The sequence below is a fragment of the Trichomycterus rosablanca genome, chromosome 2 (genome assembly GCF_030014385.1).
Source record: "Trichomycterus rosablanca isolate fTriRos1 chromosome 2, fTriRos1.hap1, whole genome shotgun sequence".
In the NCBI taxonomy this organism is placed as follows: Eukaryota; Metazoa; Chordata; class Actinopteri; order Siluriformes; family Trichomycteridae; genus Trichomycterus; species Trichomycterus rosablanca.
Genome location: NC_085989.1, coordinates 4,539,108 through 4,555,211, shown reverse-complemented (window position 1 = coordinate 4,555,211; position 16,104 = coordinate 4,539,108). Strand labels below are relative to the sequence as shown.

At 43.6% G+C, this 16,104-nt stretch overlaps 1 protein-coding gene across 1 annotated transcript in view; it reads right to left on the bottom strand.

Annotated features, from left to right (window-relative positions):
* The window catches only part of col9a2 (procollagen, type IX, alpha 2), a 36,388-nt gene that overhangs the window by 4,456 nt on the left and 15,828 nt on the right, over positions 1 to 16,104 (bottom strand). Inside the window, exons 16-28 of the mRNA XM_062985361.1 lie at positions 16,011 to 16,064; positions 15,677 to 15,730; positions 15,118 to 15,162; positions 14,963 to 15,016; positions 14,810 to 14,863; positions 13,840 to 13,893; positions 13,641 to 13,712; positions 12,522 to 12,557; positions 12,368 to 12,412; positions 12,227 to 12,259; positions 11,479 to 11,625; positions 9,741 to 9,795; positions 8,208 to 8,396 (exon numbers count right to left, since the gene is read on the bottom strand). Coding sequence (XP_062841431.1) covers positions 8,208 to 8,396; positions 9,741 to 9,795; positions 11,479 to 11,625; positions 12,227 to 12,259; positions 12,368 to 12,412; positions 12,522 to 12,557; positions 13,641 to 13,712; positions 13,840 to 13,893; positions 14,810 to 14,863; positions 14,963 to 15,016; positions 15,118 to 15,162; positions 15,677 to 15,730; positions 16,011 to 16,064 — 892 coding nt within the window. The remainder of the gene's footprint in view (positions 1 to 8,207; positions 8,397 to 9,740; positions 9,796 to 11,478; positions 11,626 to 12,226; positions 12,260 to 12,367; positions 12,413 to 12,521; positions 12,558 to 13,640; positions 13,713 to 13,839; positions 13,894 to 14,809; positions 14,864 to 14,962; positions 15,017 to 15,117; positions 15,163 to 15,676; positions 15,731 to 16,010; positions 16,065 to 16,104) is intronic.

The following is a 16,104-nucleotide window of genomic DNA, read 5'->3' as shown; positions in this document are numbered from 1 at the left end:
GAAACCAGCTGAAGTGGCTAGAAAATGTGTTACTTTCAATTTATTCTACAGTGAATTCTCAATGTAATTAACTTTACATTATTAAGGTTGGCAGCCATTTGAAAAGCCATGCCAACTGACCGGGTTTCCACATGGTCGAAAACATCAATAATGGCAAAAATCCCCTAAAATTCCAGCTCAGATTTTACATTTGGACCACAACATTGACTTTTTTCCAACATAAAAAATGGTAATTACTGTTTCTACCTGCTTTCTAACGATTCTATCTTCTCTCTCAGCTTCGTCTGCTACCTGTAAACCTATTGGGTGTTTTTTTTAAAGCATTTATGGGCAAAACAAGAGATAGTAGGTTTGAATTATGGTTCATTTTTATACACATTAAGGGACTCCAGTCTGATATAAATAAAAGAAACGATTTTATTTTGTGGAACATTATGTAGCTCACTTCTGAAAAAAACAAAAAAGCAGGTTTAAAAGGGTACTTATATTGGGACATTATAATATTTGCTTTATATTTAATACATAAAACCTAAAAACGCAATGCTGATAATAGTATTTAAGGTTTATGTTAAAAGTGCTCCCTTATTGAAGATTATATGCTCATTTCAATTCATTTCTGTTTAGATCCTGGGCATATACACCGACGAGGCATAACATTATGACCACTGACAGGTGAAGTGAATAACACTGATTATCTCTTCATCACAGCACCTGTTAGTGGGGGGGATATATTAGGCAGCAAGTGAACATTTTATCCTCAAAGTTGATGTTAGAAGCAGGAAAAATGGGCGAGCACGAGGATTTGAGCGAGCCAAGGCTCATTGATGCACGTGGGGAGCGAAGACTGTCCTGTGTGGTCCAATCCAACAGACGAGCTACTGTAACTCAAATTGCTAAAGAAGTTAATGCTGGTTCTGATAGAAAGGTGTCAGACTCCATGCCTCGATGGGTCAGGGCTGTTTTGGCAGCAAAAAAGGTACCAACACAATATTAGGAAGGTGGTCATAATGTTATGCCTCATCGGTGTCTCATTTTATTTATGTAGACATCTTTTTGTAAGACATTAATTTTAATTCATAGGTTAATAGCATCCAAAACAACAAAAAAATCAGTTAAGGGCATACCATTCAGAAACATTCATTTACTTGAGATTACATAGTAAAATTGCTTCATTAAAATAATATGAATGAAACAATTAGCAGCACTTTAAAAATAATTACCACTTCAGTCTGAGAGCATGAAAACCAATGCACTGAACTGTAAGAAATTATTCGTTACATGGAAATAACTCATGACATAGAAAACATCATGAAATTGTTAATGTGCACAAGTAGTGCATCATAAAAGTTGGATAAAAGGGTTTTTATGTTCTCCATAATCTCACTTTACTCGTAACGAGCATGCAGACCTCTTATCTGCAGTCTTTATGTCACATACTGCACAAAACCTTTAATAAATGCCACAGCTTTGCTATAAAACATCCATGAAGTGTGTATGATTGTGCTGTATATAAGACTTTAGAGAGTACACACAAGTAACCCGCAGTTATCTATTCTGTCTTATTTTTGGAATACCAGCATGGCTGGATTACTGACCGGGCCAGTGGGGCCAGAGCCCAGGGGCCCTTGAGGTCAGGGGGCCCCGGGGGGGCCCTGGCCCAAAACATTTTGCGATGCCTATCAACATTTATGATACAATATATTTTTATTTCCGAGGGCCCTCCATTTTAAGGATCCTCTGACTATTAGGGACTTTGACCCCAGGGCCTCTTGGGGGCCCTAGCCATGCTTTTGGGGCCCCTAGCCATGCTTTTGTACGGTCCTGGCGAGCTTATGGCCCTCTGTTCTCCCTGTAACCCTAAAAAACCACTTATGTTCTTCGGGTCACTTGACCCCTAACAGTAATTTTTTTTTTTACTTCGAGCTAGGAGGACGGGGACAGTGCCATACGGTGCGTCTTGTGGAGGAGAGCCCCCTGTACGGTCCGGGCGAGCTTCTGGCCTTTTGTTCGCGCTGTAACCCTAAAAAACCACTTATGTTCTCCGGGTCACTTTGAAAATCTTGACCCCTAACAGTAATCTTTTTTTTTACTTCGAGCTAGGAGGACGGGGACAGTGCCATACGGTGCGTCTCGTGGAGGAGAGCCCCCTGTACGGTCCGGGTGAGCTTCTGGCCTTTTGTTCTCCCTGTAACCCTAAAAAACCACTTATGTTCTCTGGGTCACTTTGAAAATCTTGACCCCTAACAGTAATCTTTTTTTTTACTTCGAGCTAGGACGACGGGGACAGTGCCATACGGTGCGTCTCGTGTAGGAGAGCCCCCTGTACGGTCCGGGTGAGCTTCTGGCCTTTTGTTCTCCCTGTAACCCTAAAAAAACACTTATGTTCTCCGGGTCACTTTGAAAATCTTGACCCCTAACAGTTATCTTTTTTTTTTTTACTTCGAACTAGGAGGACTGGGACAGTGCCATACGGTGCGTCTCGTGGAGGAGAGGCTCCTGTACGGTCCTGGCGAGCTTCTGGCCTTTTGTTCTCCCTGTAACCCTAAAAAACCACTTATGTTCTCTGGGTCACTTTGAAAATCTTGACTCCTAACAGTAATCTTTTTTCTTACTTCGAGCTAGGAGGACGGGGACAGTGCCATACGGTGCGTCTCGTGGAGGAGAGCCCCCTGTACGGTCCGGGCGAGCTTCTGGCCTTTTGTTCTCCCTGTAACCCTAAAAAACCACTTATGTTCTCCGGGTCACTTTGAAAATCTTGCCCCCTAACAGTAATCTTTTTTTTTTACTTCGAGCTAGGAGGACGGGGACAGTGCCATACGGTGCGTCTTGTGGAGGAGAGCCCCCTGTACGGTCCGGGCGAGCTTCTGGCCTTTTGTTCTCCCTGTAACCCTAAAAAACCACTTATGTTCTCCGGGTCACTTTGAAAATCTTGCCCCCTAACAGTAATCTTTTTTTTTTACTTCGAGCTAGGAGGACGGGGACAGTGCCATACGGTGCGTCTTGTGGAGGAGAGCCCCCTGTACGGTCCGGGCGAGCTTCTGGCCTTTTGTTCGCGCTGTAACCCTAAAAAACCACTTATGTTCTCCGGGTCACTTTGAAAATCTTGACCCCTAACAGTAATCTTTTTTTTTACTTCGAGCTAGGAGGACGGGGACAGTGCCATACGGTGCGTCTCGTGTAGGAGAGCCCCCTGTACGGTCCGGGCGAGCTTCTGGCCTTTTGTTCTCCCTGTAACCCTAAAAAACCACTTTTGTTCTCCGGGTCACTTTGAAAATCTTGACCCCTAACAGTAATCTTTTTTTTTTTTACTTCGAGCTAGGAGGACGGGGACAGTGCCATACGGTGCGTCTCGTAGAGGAGAGGCTCCTGTACGGTCCGGGCGAGCTTCTGGCCTTTTGTTCTCCCTGTAACCCTAAAAAACCACTTATGTTCTCCGGGTCACTTTGAAAATCTTGACCCCTAACAGTAATCTTTTTTTTTTTTACTTCGAGCTAGGAGGACGGGGACAGTGCCATACGGTGCGTCTCGTAGAGGAGAGGCTCCTGTACGGTCCGGGCGAGCTTCTGGCCTTTTGTTCGCGCTGTAACCCTAAAAAACCACTTATGTTCTCCGGGTCACTTTGAAAATCTTGACCCCTAACAGTAATCTTTTTTTTTACTTCGAGCTAGGAGGACGGGGACAGTGCCATACGTTGCGTCTCGTGGAGGAGAGGCTCCTGTACGGTCCGGGCGAGCTTCTGGCCTTTTAATCGCGCTGTAACCCTAAAAAACCACTTATGTTCTCCGGGTCACTTTGAAAATCTTGACCCCTAACAGTAATCTTTGTTTTTTCTTCGAGCTAGGAGGACGGGGACAGTGCCATACGGTGCGTCTTGTGGAGGAGAGCCCCCTGTACGGTCCGGGCGAGCTTCTGGTTTTTTGTTCGCGCTGTAACCCTAAAAAACCACTTATGTTCTCTGGGTCACTTTGAAAATCTTGACCCCTAACAGTAATCTTTTTCTTTACTTCGAGCTAGGAGGACGGGGACAGTGCCATACGGTGCGTCTTGTGGAGGAGAGGCTCCTGTACGGTCCGGGCGAGCTTCTGGCCTTTTGTTCGCGCTGTAACCCTAAAAAACCACTTATGTTCTCCGGGTCACTTTGAAAATCTTGACCCCTAACAGTAATCTTTTTTTTTACTTCGAGCTAGGAGGACGGGGACAGTGCCATACGGTGCGTCTTGTGGAGGAGAGCCCCCTGTACGGTCCGGGCGAGCTTCTGGCCTTTTGTTCGCGCTGTAACCCTAAAAAACCACTTATGTTCTCCGGGTCACTTTGAAAATCTTGACCCCTAACAGTAATCTTTTTTTTTACTTCGAGCTAGGAGGACGGGGACAGTGCCATACGGTGCGTCTCGTGGAGGAGAGGCTCCTGTACGGTCCGGGCGAGCTTCTGGCCTTTTGTTCTCCCTGTAACCCTAAAAAACCACTTATGTTCTCCGGGTCACTTTGAAAATCTTGACCCCTAACAGTAATCTTTTTTTTTACTTCGAGCTAGGAGGACGGGGACAGTGCCATACGGTGCGTCTTGTGGAGGAGAGCCCCCTGTACGGTCCGGGCGAGCTTCTGGCCTTTTGTTCGCGCTGTAACCCTAAAAAACCACTTATGTTCTCCGGGTCACTTTGAAAATCTTGACCCCTAACAGTAATCTTTTTTTTTACTTCGAGCTAGGAGGACGGGGACAGTGCCATACGGTGCGTCTCGTGGAGGAGAGGCTCCTGTACGGTCCGGGCGAGCTTCTGGCCTTTTAATCGCGCTGTAACCTTAAAAAACCACTTTTGTTCTCCGGGTCACTTTGAAAATCTTGACCCCTAACAGTAATCTTTTTTTTTTACTTCGAGCTAGGAGGACGGGGACAGTGCCATACGGTGCGTCTCGTGGAGGAGAGCCCCCTGTACGGTCCGGGCGAGCTTCTGGCCTTTTGTTCGCGCTGTAACCCTAAAAAACCACTTATGTTCTCCGGGTCACTTTGAAAATCTTGACCCCTAACAGTAATCTTTTTTTTTACTTCGAGCTAGGAGGACGGGGACAGTGCCATACGGTGCGTCTCGTAGAGGAGAGGCTCCTGTACGGTCCGGGCGAGCTTCTGGCCTTTTGTTCGCGCTGTAACCCTAAAAAACCACTTATGTTCTCCGGGTCACTTTGAAAATCTTGACCCCTAACAGTAATCTTTTTTTTTACTTCGAGCTAGGAGGACGGGGACAGTGCCATACGGTGCGTCTCGTGGAGGAGAGGCTCCTGTACGGTCCGGGCGAGCTTCTGGCCTTTTAATCGCGCTGTAACCCTAAAAAACCACTTATGTTCTCCGGGTCACTTTGAAAATCTTGACCCCTAACAGTAATCTTTGTTTTTTCTTCGAGCTAGGAGGACGGGGACAGTGCCATACGGTGCGTCTTGTGGAGGAGAGCCCCCTGTACGGTCCGGGCGAGCTTCTGGTTTTTTGTTCGCGCTGTAACCCTAAAAAACCACTTATGTTCTCCGGGTCACTTTGAAAATCTTGACCCCTAACAGTAATCTTTTTCTTTACTTCGAGCTAGGAGGACGGGGACAGTGCCATACGGTGCGTCTTGTGGAGGAGAGCCCCCTGTACGGTCCGGGCGAGCTTCTGGCCTTTTGTTCGCGCTGTAACCCTAAAAAACCACTTATGTTCTCCGGGTCACTTTGAAAATCTTGACCCCTAACAGTAATCTTTTTTTTTACTTCGAGCTAGGAGGACGGGGACAGTGCCATACGGTGCGTCTCGTGGAGGAGAGGCTCCTGTACGGTCCGGGCGAGCTTCTGGCCTTTTGTTCTCCCTGTAACCCTAAAAAACCACTTATGTTCTCCGGGTCACTTTGAAAATCTTGACCCCTAACAGTAATCTTTTTTTTTACTTCGAGCTAGGAGGACGGGGACAGTGCCATACGGTGCGTCTTGTGGAGGAGAGCCCCCTGTACGGTCCGGGCGAGCTTCTGGCCTTTTGTTCGCGCTGTAACCCTAAAAAACCACTTATGTTCTCCGGGTCACTTTGAAAATCTTGACCCCTAACAGTAATCTTTTTTTTTACTTCGAGCTAGGAGGACGGGGACAGTGCCATACGGTGCGTCTTGTGGAGGAGAGCCCCCTGTACGGTCCGGGCGAGCTTCTGGCCTTTTGTTCTCCCTGTAACCCTAAAAAACCACTTATGTTCTCCGGGTCACTTTGAAAATCTTGACCCCTAACAGTAATCTTTTTTTTTACTTCGAGCTAGGAGGAAGGGGACAGTGCCATTCATGGCTGGATTATTGACCGGGCCAGTGCCCAGGGGCCCTTGAGGTCAGGGGGCCCCGGGGGGGCCCTGGCCCAAAACATTTTGCGATGCCTATCAACATTTATGATACAATATATTTTTATTTCCGAGGGCCCTCCATTTTAAGGATCCTCTGACTATTAGGGACTTTGACCCCAGGGCCTCTTGGGGGCCCTAGCCATGCTTTGGGGGCCCCTAGCCATGCTTTTGGGGCCCCTAGCCATGCTTGGTGTCAATGCTGTTGACAATAGCCCAGAAGCTGGACGTTTTTTTGACTTTGTACAGGCAATGTACACATTTTGTGCATCATCTACACACAGGTTGGGAAAGGTTTTCCATGATACTGATATCAAACTCACACTGAAATCACTGTCAGGTACTCGATGGAACGCACGAGCTGAGTCAACTAAGGCTCTTTGGAAATATTATGCACAACTGAGAGAGGCATTGAATGATATGTCTAAAGATATGGAGGAGAAATGTGTAACTCGAAGTGAAGCCTCTGCACTCTGTGACAAATTGGACACGTTGGAGATGGCCTTCATGGCATACTTCTGGGACACAATACTACAGAGTTTCCAAGCCACAAGCCTGCAGCTGCAGAAGCATGATATTGACATATGTACAGCTACACAACTTCTCTTGTCTTTACGAGACTTTGTGGCAGCACAGAGAGATAATTTTGAGGTGTTTGAAGGGGCAGCTTTAAATGTCACCACTGCTGTCTCCCAAGAGTACAGGCATGACCTCCAGCGTACAAAGAAGCGCAAAATTATGTCTGATGATAGTGCAGAGCCAGGTGTAGCATTTAATGGAAAGGACAAGTTTCGGATCGAAACTTTCAATGTTGTCATTGACAAACTTGTGTCCTGTCTCAACCACTGTTTGAATGCATACACACACTTAACTGAGCTATTTGATGTTCTTTTCATGCCTGACAATATGTCCAACAGTGAGCTCACTTTAAAGGCTAACTCACTCGCTGCAGCATATCCTTCAGATCTGAACATGAGCCTGGCAGATGAATTGATACAATACAAATCATTCATAACAGAAAAAGAAAAATGTCCTAGTAAAATGCTCAAAACCATGATCAATTTGAATTTACAGTCAACCTTTCCAAATGTCTACATAGCACTTAGACTTTTTTTTGACTGTGCCTATCACAAATTGTGAAGGGGAGCGTTCATTCTCCAAACTGGCTCGGGGCCCAGACTATCCTTAATTGGTCCTTGAATACCAGGACCTGTTGGGAGTGTAGGTGTAGAGTAGGTGCCAATCCTGAACATACAAATAGATTTTTTGGTTCTGCACCAGTTTCCAATGGAAAAAAATATTATTAATACCTGGGTCAAAAACAAGGTGTCTTTTTGTGTCATGATATTTTTCTCTTTTCTGATGTAAACATTAGTGCAGGACCAACATTAAAAGTCTTTATTTATCATTCAGCTTTAGCCTTGATGTTTGACTTTCCTGCATTTTAAGTGGCAGGTCAATTCAATTAATTTTGATTTGATTTGATTTTAAAGATACAAGATATCTAGCAGGCTTGGCAAGCATCACTGATTTATATGTGATAAAGGCTCAAGAACCAAGCAAAGTCATTTAAATAAAACTTGTAAAGAAAGAATCAAGTGTGTAGCTCCATTTTTCTTCACATCAATTATCTCAGGTTCTGATGGTGGCGAGAGAAAGACGTGTCGAGGGAGTTGCAATGGTTTAATTTAAAAATAATGAGACACTGAACAAAGCAGATGAGTGGATGTGATGGTGAGAAACGGTCAGAACCTCCTTATGAGTAAAAGCCCGCATTAAAGACTAGGCTAGCAACTTAAGTACAATATGATTGCTGGTTGTGTTTCTGTCCTTCTTGATTGCTATTGTATCATATAAAGGTACTTTACCTTTAAGACCTGAGTTTCCTATTTGGCCTGGTGCTCCAATCGTGCCTGGAATGCCGCGGGCACCTGTAAGGCCGTGAACTCCCTGAGGTCCTGAAGGCCCAGGAGGTCCTGGTGGGCCTGGTGGTCCCATCATTCCAGCTCCTCCCAGTGCTCCCCTTTTGGCGCTCACTGCTAAAGCAGCTAACCTCTCTGTTGGACAATATACACATATATTAGAGGGTATACAGATATACGTAGATACTGGAGGGTAAACAACCTCTGGGTTAAAAAAACCCTTCTGTATTAAAGATAAACTTGTGAAAATAAATAGCATGGTATAGGGAGAACAAACCCTGGACCTATGAGTTGTACAAATTTTCATTTCATTTTCTCCCCTTTTTCTCCCTTTAAGCGTGTCCAATTGCCTGATCATGTCATGCTTCCTCTCCACCAATGCCGATGCCCGCTCTGATTGAGGAGAACGAAACTAACCCACGCCCCCTCCGACACGTGGGCAGCAGCCGTATGCAACTTGTCACCTACACTTTGACGAGTGCAGTGCAGCTCAGCACTGTGTACGGAGAGACACACCCTGAGAGCACTATTTTCTCATCTCTGTGCAGGCGCCATCAATCAGCCAGCAGAGGTCGTAATTGCATTAGTTATGAGAGAGACCCTATCCAGCTTAATCCCACCCCTATCTGAACAACAGGCCAATCGTTGTTTATGTGGGCGCTCAGCCCAGCCGGATGTATTCAAGATCCAAGCTCTGGTTCCAGCGTGTGTTTTTATCGCTGCCCCACCTGAGCGGCATTGGGCTCATTTTATGGCCTCTAATCACCAGATTCATTTGTTTAGACCTCCCTCCACAGTGCCAAGAAAATTTCAGCATTTTTTCCTAATAGATTTTTTTTTTTTTTAATCTATCCAATAAAAATTGTTTTAAAAAAACTCAATTTCAATTGAAAACCTAAAATAGGTCATTTTAGGCCAGGCAGAACATAAGGGTTAAGATAGCACTGTTAAGCCGGCAGCGTGAATTAGCAAAGACGTGGCATCTGTTGGCCTTTTTGCCACAGTGTCTTAGCGGCCAAATCTAATCATCCTCGCTCCAGGAATGATGGCAAAATCCTCCCTTCTGTCAAGCTGTTTGTTGTTCCATCTTAAATTGTGTGTGTGTGTGACACCGTGGGCAGAAGAAAGGATTACACCGAAATGATAAGGGCTAACAGAAGTTATCATGAGTCAGCTCTGGTCATCTCCGGCAAAAATCACAGGCTTACAAGATCTAAGAAAACTAAGAGGGATGGAAGGAGGGGAAAAGTCCATTTAAAACGGAGAGAAAAAATCCCGCTGCAGTCGGCACTATTCACACTTTTGGCAGGAGAGATATCCCCTGAGGAGCAATGAGTTCTACGTTAATTCATTTCTATAGATACAAAGCATGGATTTATAGCCGTCGATTCCAGCTGCACTCTTTTTAACATCCTGATTGCGGTCGGTGTAGTGCAGAGCACAGGAAAAGCACTTGCTTTCAGAAATAATGATACTTACCTTGCAGCATCTTCAGGACAACCTCAATAATGTGCTGATCTGTGGCATCGGGACCCTGTAAGAGGAAAAAAAAATGAAAAGAATAATGATGACTGCAGTAGTTACAGAACCACCATGGAGTAGCATCCAACAGTCATTTAAAGAACAGTTTATCACAGTTAATTACTAATGAATCATTCTTAATAATGCCTCTCATTAACACAATGTTTTGTTATAGAAGATGTATTAAAGAAAGCTCTAATGGTACCTTGTTAAGCTCATGATATTTGTTGTATTAGTTGGGTATTGTTAGTACTTTTTTATATGTTACATACATACCGCATACTGTATGTACGTAAATAAATAGGATAAAAATTCAATAATTTTTTTTTTCATTCAGCTGGTCTCGTATTTAGGGGTCGCCACAGCTAATCTGGTCCACATACCAGACTGGCACAGTTTCTACACCAGATGCCCTTCCCGACGCAACCCATCTATTTCTATTCAGGCTTGGGACTAGGATTAAGAGCGCACTGACGAGTGTGTCTCCCAGTGGCTTGGCTGTTTCGGCCATCCCCCTGCCTCCGCCCTCGGACATTAGCCAGTCAGGTCTGTGCAAATGTGTTATCGTGAGGACATTTCAGGGTGGATTCCCCATAAAAGCCTTAACTGAATGAAAATGGAATTAAATAGTTTAATTAACAGTAACATTATATAGTATTGGAGCTTAATTGGAGTACTAATAATTTTTTGATCTTTTACTAATGTCCTTTATATTTATTTATTTTTTTTGTTATAAAGTTATATTTAACTTTATATTTTTTTTGTTTATGCTTTTTCTCCCTTTTAGCGTGTCCAATTGCCCGATTGCGTCATGCTTCCTCTTCCCAGCTCTGATTGAGGAGAACGAAGCTAACCCACGCCCCCTCTGACACGTTGGCAGCAGCCGTATGCATCTTGTCATCTACACTTTGGCGAGTGCCATGTGGATCAGCACTGTGTATAAAGAGACACACCCTGAAGTGCACTCTCTCCCCGTCTCTGTGCAGGCGCCATCAATCAGCCAACAGAGGTCGTAATTGCATTAGTTATGAGAGAGACCCTATCTGGCTTTAATATCCCGCCCCTATCTGAACAACAGGCCAATCATTGTTCACGTGGCTGCTTAGCCCAGCCGGCAGGCAGAGATGAGACTCTATACAATGTGTTTGATAACCCAGCTCTGGTGTACCAGCGTGTGTTTTTATCGCTGCGCCACCTGAGCGGCCACTAATGTCCAACTTTAACTGCTATTTCGTTTTTTGACAGTCCTTACATAAAGCTTAAGATACCAGAATATCCAGTTATTTATAACTATCCCATTGTTCCAACTCCTGCCAGTAATTAAGAAAACTAGAGCTGTTCAGTATGAAAGGAGAAGCATTAATAAGTTAGTGGAAAAGACTTTTAAGTGTACCTGAGTTACCATGAAACCTTTTAGATATACACTGCATTCAGAGCTTTTGGTTGAACCTGATATAGATTTCTATCTCACATGTTAAACACTAGAATCCTTATCATTTCTTGTGTCTGGTGTTTGGTTTTGATAGATTTGGTTGTCTTCTGTTCATAGAAATGTAGTACACACTTTCATGTATGCATTAGTAGCACCATAATTCTTTGGTACTGACAAAAAGTCCTGCAGTTCCTTCATGTTCAGGTGAAGATGAACACACCAGCTCTCTGTAAAATCCCATTATCATGCGTGGAGAATACTCACAGTCGCTCCTTGTATCCCCGGCATGCCTGGTGCACCTCTCACTCCACTGAGACCTCGGGGGCCGGAAAGACCTGTGGGACCCTTGTCTCCTGGTTTGCCAGGGTCTCCGGTAGGACCGTTGTGTCCTTGTTCACCTCTTACTCCTTGCTGTTAATCAAGGGGAAAAAAAAGATGGGAGGCATGCTAATTTCTTTCTGGACAAAACAGAGATCAACATTTGGCCCGACTTCTATCTTTTGGGAGAGCCAGAGCAACATATTGGGTTCATGTTTGGATTTTGTCAGGTCCATTTGAAGGTGCCGAGCTTTATGTGGCACATCAGTAACAAGGCACGACCCACCGCAGTTAACTGTGTTACAGTTAAAAGAGTAATTAGCAGCTGTAGTCAGTACTTCAAAACTGGCATTTCAGATAGAAATTAAAACTAATCAAGGGTTAATCAAACTGCTGATCGAGTTTTAATCTATAATAGTATGACACAGATGGCAGATCTCAGGGTTTTTGGTAGTTTAGCTGCACACTGACAGAGTAAGGCTACATTACGGTGGCAATAAAAAGGTCAAATCTTATTTAAATACTTATTAAAGCTAAGAAATCAGCAGGATCAATGTTAGGAACATAAATTTAGGTAACATGAGGTATGTACTGTGTAATACAGAATATGTACACAGATGATATGACAAGAACCTAAAGCACACAATACCAGTTATCAAGTTTGAGAGAAATTCTTAAAAAGTGTATTGCTTACCTGTCCCTTAGGTCCAGGTTCACCAGACTGTCCCTGTTGGGCCCCAGAAAGACATAAGTATATAAGGTATAAAAAACAAAAACAATCCTTTATTCCCAGTTCTCTGTGAAACTGAATTTGACTAAAAGCTGAAAGCTATACCTTCTCTCCCTTCTCTCCAGCCAATCCCTCTACTCCTGGATCACCCTACAGCATAAAACACGAGTGAATTCTCTCAAAGTCACTCTATTTTTGATGCAGATCTTTCATTAGGATGCACAGACAGGCTCACTTATTTATATGAGCGTTTACTTACAAAGTCTCCCTTTGGTCCCACTTTGCCTTGGAATCCCTGTAGAAAGAAAATCAGAGCAGATTGGACATTTATCATGAGCTGTAATGGCTCCGGCAGAGGCTTTTTTATTGTAAGCAATGTCTTTGTTTAACCAATACTCCTCTAAATTATCAGCAGCAATGCCCAAATGCTTGCATTAAATGGCCAGTATATTATGGGTAAAAGGACAACAAACATAAAAGTGTCCATAGGAGGATATTTCATCTCTGATGAAGCAAATTATTTGACAAACCAGGTCATAAATCACCCAGGAGCTGGATGAACATCTTTTGTAGAAAAAGGCAGGAGGACACCTGAGGGTGGCTGCATGGTGTAATAGTGCCACTACATGGCTGTAACTTCTAACTGCAAACGTTTCGTATACGTATAAGAAGCATGCACTTCAAATGAATTTTAGATCTTTTAAACGTTTAATGTTTGTTGGTTTTCTAAAAATCTTATGGGATATAAAAATACACATATAGCAAATAGCCAACTTAACTACAAAGTCACTTACATTCACAGCACTTAGAAGATGCTTTTATCCAAAGTGACTTACAATTGTGTCAGTAAACAATGTAAGTAACCGAGGGTTAGAGCTCAAGGATCCAACAGTGGCAACCTGGCAGATCTGTGGTTTAAATCAATGACCTTCTGGTTACTAGTTCTGTACCTTAACTACTAGGAGACTGCTGCCATGTGGAAGTGATAACCTACCTATCTATTTTGTGGTGTAGAAGGGTTTCTAATGCCAATCTTTAAGTTGGTATGGTTTTATAAGTCCTTGCTAGTTTGACTACATAAACCGAGGACCTGCAATCTATTGGAATCCTGTCCGGGCTTTGTTACTGCATTGTGCCCAGGAAACTGGACCCACACTGACCACGATAAAGTGGTGGCAAAACATGAAAATAAAATGGAGAAAAGGGGTACAACATTTTTAGAAGTCATAGAATTGTTTTAAGTCATTATATCCTATATCCTGCTATAAAGTTCATGACCATTTATAACCAAGCGTGTGTAGGTTAAGTTTTGACTTCACCTGTATATATTCAGAAATTGGTCAAAACGAGCATGTATTGGTCGTACATACATACACACCTTGTCACCCTTGGTTCCAGGAAGACCCTGAGCTCCTGGTATACCCATTGGCCCTCGTTCGCCATTATTTCCCTACAAAAAGACAGCAAACATGAGCATAAGAGTGTTGAATATGTTACAAAAGCAGCATCTGTGTTTTGATTAAATAATGATAGTAATAATAATAACAGTTAAATAATAATTAAAATAATGTACTTACAGGCCCGCCAGCGATTCCCTGTGGTCCAACAGGTCCTCTCTCACCCCTGTCACCCTATAGGAGGACAGATATAATAGGATCAGCAAGTACATTTTATTAGCCTAAATATCCATCAATAAAAGCAAAGATAGTTTAAGTAGAATCAGGATAAATATAGAAGGAATATAACCACTTCTTCTTACTTGAAATGTTGGTTTATAAGAACATTTCAAAACAAAAGAAATTGTTTAAAAACTGCGGCAGTGTGACACTCGGTTGACACGCTGAACTGACGGCAGGTTGGTTTTCAGGGCTCATGCACTTCTCGTTGTCATAGCATGTCGTATGTCTCATTGCGCTCGGATGGCACATCGGTATACCACGCTAGTGCACCAACCCTGAAATCAGGTTTAAATCTCCAAAAAAATCGACTATGGTTGAGGGGGGTCTATGGATTGGATTGGTCAGATGGATTGGTGCCCTATCCTGGGTACTCCTGCCTTTATTTACATTTACATTTTCAGCATTTAACAGAGGCTTTTATCCAAAGAATGCCACTGAATACAATTTAAGCAACTGAACGTTAAGGGCCTTGCTCAAGTGCCCAACAGTGGTGATGGTGAGGCTTGAACTGGCCACCTTATAATTACCAGTCCAGTACCTTAACCACTGAGCTAATACATTATCCAATGTTACCCAGTGAAATTGGACCCACTGTAAAACTGACCCGGAGTGCTAACTGAATTGCCGTAGGATTGCTAGGACGCCTCATAGTGCAAATTAACCAGTAAACGCTACACTTGAACGCTACATGCATGAAAAATGTTAAATCACTAAACACAAACCCTAAATTCTGAATTTCACAGCAAATTGCATATTACACGTGGTGTAATGGTTTGTGACGTGTTTTTCACGGCAGTGAATTAGGTAGGGCCTTAGTCATAACCAATGCAGTTCGAGTTCTTAGAGAAAGGTAAAATAAAGTTCTCACCTTTGGCCCTGGAACTCCCTCCATACCAGCTTCACCAGGAGGACCAGGTTCACCCTGAGAGCAAGAGATGGGTCAGTAGAAGAAAACAATACAACAGGAAACGCAATATTCCGACAGTTTAAGTCATTTTTGACACCCAAGCATGCGACCAACCTGAGGACCTGGAGCACCAGGCATTCCTGACAATCCTCTGGGTCCTGATTCACCCTGCAGATAAAGAGAATCAGAATCGCTCTCTTGCTTGCAATACGTATTTTTTACACTGCGGTTATTAAATGATAATAACCACTGAGGCAGAGTTGGCTCACCTTGTCACCCACAGCGCCTTTGAGGCCAGGGCTGCCAGGCAAACCCTAAAAAAACACGGGACAGAAAAGATCACAACAGGGTGAGCCCCGTGGCACCCCTCCGAGGGCTTTCTATTTAAACCACATTTGGCCGAGAGCGGGAAGGCAGTGAAAGTAATGCTGCTGGAGAAGGCTCCATTACGCTGTGTGCTCAGCCCAGTGATGGTGTGGGTAATACCCAGCATGCTCCATTACCCCCAGCCACCAGCAGAAAGAGTCACGTTTGATGATGATGAATTGTTTGCAGGGAAAAGGGAGAAAGCAATTTCAAGGTGGTATAAATTCCAAAGGAACAGAGGCAACAGAGGTCAATCAAGACCTACGCATAGAAAACACGGTCACTTCGCCTCTCTTTTTAATTCATTATTTCCATTTCTGTGAAGGTGGGGGAGGGAAACAATGCGGAGTGACTTTATGACTACGTGAGCTGATTTAAAAAGGTGGTCAGGCATGTACTGAGTGGTACTGCAGCATTAAATAAATATGAAGAACGGCTCGGGTGTTTTAAGTAGGTACTCACTGCTGCCCCCTGGTGGCCAGGTGGACCAGGTCTGCCATTCTGTCCTGAAGCTCCCTGGAAAAAAAGAAAAGAAGAATGTAATTAATTAAATAAATACTTTTTAATTTGTGTGTTCTGTATATTCAGCAGCTAGGGTTAGAGAGCAGGATCTTTTGTGATACAACCCTCATGTCACAAAAAGGTTAAATTGCCTTGTGCGGGGGGACCCCAGTGGGGCATGGATTTAAACCCTGAGTCTTTTAATTACGTACTCAAAGCTTTAAAATGAGCCAGCACTGATCCTAGTAAAGAAAAAAAGTTGAGTATGTGTGAAATGTGTTGATATTGTTTATACCTTTATTCCTGGGATACCAGGCGTACCATCTTTGCCATCAATCCCTGGCAGACCCTGAAATCAATTTTTATTTTAATGTTAATTTCACAACAAT